We start from the raw sequence: 5,536 nt of genomic DNA on the forward strand, positions 1-5,536 counted from the left end.
TGCAATAATTGCAACAAGTATTTTTCACAAGCACACAAGGGTTAACGTTTTGAGAAAAAATCGTCCGCGGACAACCTCTCACTTCGAAATCCCGAGCGCACTGAACCATAGGGGGAAAAAACCCGAGCGATTTTGCAGCCGACGAGACTACCTTGTATAATTGTACCATGATACAATAATTGTATCATGAATTGTACCATGACTCAGGCACGGTAGAAAGAGTGGGAGATACTAGTTCCTCTCCCTTCCCCTCGATCTTACGCTTTTTCGATCAACATAACGGGACCCTGACGCGAGTTTGAATGTTTTTACCCTGCTCAGCGCCGCTAAAGAAGTTTTCACTTCAAAAATCCCTGATATCAAAACAAAATGTTGAGAACTCTTTTGGATTAACCCCCGAGCTATTGTAACGACGTGATTTTCTGTGCAGAGTCGAAAATAATGTTTCATATAACGAGGGACCCAACCGAGTGCACAGTGGTTCGGCTTGTATGGAGCCGCGGCCATAAATACTTTTAGTTGTTATAGTGTTATAAAAATTTTCCCCAAAATTAAAAATAAAATTATTATAAATATGTATTATAAAAATGGACCTTATAAATACGATATACGTCTATATAATATAGCTGCTAAAGGAACGATCGTTGATAAATACAAAATAAGTATGAAAATTTTTTTTATTTTTTTTTAGGTATGTTATCTAAACTTACAGACTATAAGATCGGTGTAGTTTTACGTATGCTTATCAAATTTTATTGAAATCGGACAACTAAATCTTATAGCTGCCAAATAACCTATTTTGGTTTTATGTATATTATATTTCTTATTTATATTATATTTAAAACTCTTTCCCCATTTAATCCGCAAGCTATACACCTACTAAAATAATATCATATCAAAAAATCATAAATTAAACAATCATGTTGTAAGCCAATATATTAAATTGATATTTCCACAGCTATTAACGTTTCTCCTAGTAAAGTGAACACAGATTCAAGTAACGTTGATTTATCCTTCTTTCCATGTTTTCTTTGCCCAGTTATAAATGGGTCCGACCGCAAAAGTAGTGTGATCAATATGTCAGTGTTTGTTGCAATGCGTGACATTTTTCGGCTGTGATACAGTCTACATTTTTTTAGTTCCTTATTATTCGACTCCACAGCTTCCTCCGAAAGCTCTCCGATTGATACTCATCACAATCGCAGAATATCCATGAACTAACACTGCACTATGGGGAATTTGGCCGATTTCATGGTATTTATTAATAACTTTTAAACTAAGTAAGATTTTTCAAAACGGTTTTTTTTTGTTATTGTTATAGACACCGATAGGAATGTTTTTAGAAAATGGGCGTGGAAGGGGCTTCCCTGACGAAATATTAATTATTAACTTTTAAACTAAATAAGATTTTCCGAAACGGTTTTTTGTATTAGTCTTATGGAGATCGTTGAAAATAGTTTTTGATAAAATGGGCGTGGTTCCGCCCTCCCAGGACGAGAATCAATTTTTTTTATTTCATATAAAAAAGTTGATAAAGTGAAAACCAAATAATACAATAATAAGTTTATAAAATATTTTCATTCTCAAGGTCTTCGTCAGACATAAAATAAAAATCCACCTCTTGCGCCTCATCGTATTCATAATGACTTCTTCTTGAAGCACAACAATTCGAGTAGCCATATGACTTAAAAGATCTTGCATTGAGACCTTTGCTACAGTATCGCTAATGTATATATTAGCGGGTCTACAAAGCTTTTTTTGTTCCACAACATCTTAGCATCGTCCCTAATTGCGCAATACTGTTCCTTGCTTAAGCCTTGATCTAATAAAAGGGCCAATGCTTCGTCCTTTGATATAGGCTGTTTAATAGGGCATTTCAAAAGCTCCCTTATGTCCTTTGCCTTTTCCGGACTAATTGCAAGAGTATTAAGGACTACAGAAAGATCAATGAGGCCCTGAGATCGGGAAGCTTTACTGGCTGTTTGAATTAACAGGGAGACGTTGCATCCGTGTGATTTAGAAAGAGCTGCAGCTTCTTTCCTCTGTGCTTCTTCCCCTTTAACCGAGTAAGCCAATTTCGGGCGTGCAATTTGAGGTTTCTCAATTTGATTCGATTCAGAGAAACAAAGTTTTATTGTATTTTGCAGCCAATTTGCATACTTCTTCTCAAAATATTTTTTGTTTCTCTTGCATATGGTAAATGGAAGCCACTTATATTTCGGCAAAATAAACAGCTTTTCTTTTTCAAATAGTTGTTGTGTTTTTCAACAACAATGTTTCTACTTATTTTGCTCGAAAGAAAATCAAGAATTGATCATTCTTGGTTTGAGTTCTCCGTCTCCTTACGCCATACTTCAAAAAGCTCCGCGTTTGAAAACTCGAAGATATCTGACAAATAACGAAATTACGCAGATTGTGCGCATTTGTGCACATTGAGACAAATTGCCTTTTATTCATAATTAATGGCTCTACGACATATACTGGACTTACACTGTTGCAACGATATGTTTTTTTTGTAATTCTACGTAAAGTTAATTTTTTTTCCAAAAATTTACCTTTTAGACCTGTTTTAAAATTGGCAAAATATTAGTACACACAACATATAATACAAACCAGTATGATTGTTTTCCATCATAAATTGAATTAGGAAATTTTTTAACATTTAAGTATCGCACTTTCAAAGTAGCTAACCAAAAACTGCCTCTTCTCAACCTCGTGCTTTTGGGCTGCAACAGCTGACTTTAACAGTGCATAGCCTTAACAGTGCACTGTTAAGGGGCACAACTAGTGTGACGGCCAAAAAAAAAGGTGATTTTTAGGAATTTTTATTAAAAAAACTACTTGATCAATTATTTTAAAATTTCAGAATATATTTATACATGTTTGAAGAATATACAGTGAAATTTTTAAAGAAAAAAATTAAATATTTTTTAAGTTAGAGCCGACGGCGCTAAAAAAAAAATGTGCCTTAACTGCTGCGGTGATTCCGGCCCTCTGTGGATGAAATCAAAAAATGAAAAATTCTCTTTAAACTAGATGATATTGTCTATACAATGACCTAAAAAAAAATAAAAAATATCATAATTTGTTGCCACCGCTTTGTGCACTTCCAAAAAAAGGCCAATTGTTTGTGATTTAAATGAGATGTGGTTTTATATTTGTGTCTCTGAGTGTTATTTGTTTTATATTTGTTTACAACGTTTATGTGTTTTGCGTATACAAGATCGCGACCGACAACTTGCTTGCGAGGGTTTTTCGAGATCGAACGAAATGTGAATCGGTTAAAAGTTGCGAAAAGAATGAAATGATAATGAAGATAGATAAAACAAGATAAGCAAAGTTAGGCGCGATTGCAATTATGCGGGTGTTGATAAACAACTTTACGTTTACGTTACGTTACGTTACATTAGCAGTTAGAATTTGAACTTAGGATAGAATTTACAAGTTAGGGGTTCTGCTCCGAAAATGCTCCCCCGCTGGTAGAGTCACGCTGACAGACGAGGTGGTCTCAAAGGGCAGAACGGCCAACTTGCCAACAGCTCTTCGGATGATGCCTGCAGCTGTTCGAATAACTGCAACACGGGCCACGCCATCTGGTCCAAGAACGATGCTCTCGACTCTGCCCATCCGCCATTGGAGTGAAGGAAGATTGTCGTCCTTAATGATGACTATATTGCCAGGCGACAAATTTGCCTTTACTGATTGCCATTTCCCACGTTCCTGGAGTAGCGATAGGTAGGCAGTGCTCCACTTGTGCCAAATCGCCTGCTGCATCTGGCAAACTCGCTGCCAGCGACTTAGCCGATTGATGTTGAGGTGAGTGATGTCGGGTTCGTCTATGGCGTTGAAAGCAGTGTTAATAAGAATATGTCCAGGCGTGAGAACCTCCAAGTCGCTAGGATTTTTAAAATGGGGCAGAGTGGTCGAGAGTTAAGCATGGCAGACACTTCGCAAACGAGAGTACGAAGTTCATGAAAAGTTAAAACCGATCTTCCAACCACCCTATGAAAATGATATTTGGCTGCTTTTACTGCGGCCTCCCACAAGCCACCAAAATGAGGCGAGCGAGGGGGTATGAACTGCCAATTAATTCCATTAGACAACAGGTCATTGCGAAGCTCGATATTTGGAGGATCAGCGAGGAAGATTTGCCTGAGCTCCTGCAACTCGTTTCTCGCACCAACAAAGTTTGTTGCGTTGTCCGACCAGATCGTGTTGGGCTTGCCCCTGATGCTGGTGAAACGCTTGAGAGCGGCGAGGAACGATGCGGTTGATAAATCCTCTACTAACTCCAAGTGAGAGGCCTTAGTTGCGAAGCAAATAAAAACTGCCACGTAACACTTCGCAGGCGGTCGATTCCTGACTTCCGATTTCGAGAAGAATGGGCCACAAATGTCGATTCCAGTCGTTGTAAAAGGACGACTTGGTTGCACTCGGCTGGCCGGCAAGGGGGCCATGATGTGCTCCATCATTCTCGGCTTCAGTCTAAAACACCTGATGCATTTGTTTACGATAGCTGCGACTATCTTTCGGCCTCCAATTGGCCAAAACCTCTGGCGCAAGGCAGCTAGTAGACTTTGCGGTCCTGCGTGCAAAAACTTGTGATGGAATTGAGCGACGATTGCTTGAGTAACAGGATGATTTTTTGGCAGCAAAATGGGATGTCTCGCATCGTAGTCCAGAAGCGAGTTTTGCAAGCGACCACCAACACGAATTAATCCTGAGTCATCCAGAATAGGATGCAACGACGAGAGCTTGCTATTTGATGCAACCTGCTTGTTCTTTCGCAATGCTTTGTAGTCCTCTGCGAAGAAAACACGCTGGATCCCTTTGATGAGTAGATGTGTGCTACCTTTGACGTCATCGACTGTGAGTGGTCCTTTGCGACGCGTTTGATTTTGGAATTTGAGAAGCCAGAACCTGTATATATATCCAAAAACTCGCTGCAGCTTTCCAAATGAGTTTTGAAATTTGCAATCGTATGAGATATCCTGCTTCTCGGTTGCAACTAAAACCATGCGACGACGTTCAGGCAAGTCGTCCACAATAGGCGCTACATTTGGCCAGCACGATGAATCCGAACGTAAAAATGGAGGTCCCTCTCGCCACAGGTTCGACTCCAAGAGCTCGAGAGGTGAACATCCACGCGATAATATATCGGCAGGGTTCCAGTGTGTGGGTACATGACGCCATGTCATGCTCTTGGTGCGATCCTGAATCTGCGCAATTCTGTTGGATACAAAGATATTAAAATCTGATGGAGGTTTACGAATCCAAGAAAGCGTTATGGTTGAATCAGACCAACAATAAAAATTGCAATCAGATGAAATGGTTAGGGCAATATTTGAGATGAGCTCTGATAATAATAGCGCCGCGCATAATTCCAATTTGGGTATGGTGAGGGTTTTTAGAGGCGAAACTCTAGATTTGGAACAAAGTAAATGAGTTGAGATTCAGCTATGAGTTTCAGATCTGACGTAAACGCAGGCGCCATACGCTGCTAAACTTGCGTCACAAAAAGCGTGTATCTCCAACG

The 5,536-nt window shown here is 39.3% G+C and overlaps 1 protein-coding gene across 1 annotated transcript; it reads right to left on the reverse strand.

Annotated features, from left to right (window-relative positions):
* Window positions 1-3,438: 3,438 nt before the first annotated feature.
* Window positions 3,439-5,018, reverse strand: LOC122319973. Its single transcript, XM_043207873.1, has 2 exons — window positions 4,045-5,018; window positions 3,439-3,895 (listed from the first exon to the last, which is right to left on the reverse strand). Exons 1-2 carry the CDS (start codon window positions 5,016-5,018, stop codon window positions 3,439-3,441), a joined length of 1,431 nt encoding a protein of 476 aa, XP_043063808.1.
* Window positions 5,019-5,536: the final 518 nt, after the last annotated feature.

Source organism: Drosophila ficusphila, unplaced genomic scaffold, assembly GCF_018152265.1.
Source record: "Drosophila ficusphila isolate 14025-0441.05 unplaced genomic scaffold, ASM1815226v1 contig_348, whole genome shotgun sequence".
NCBI lineage: Eukaryota > Metazoa > Arthropoda > Insecta > Diptera > Drosophilidae > Drosophila > Drosophila ficusphila.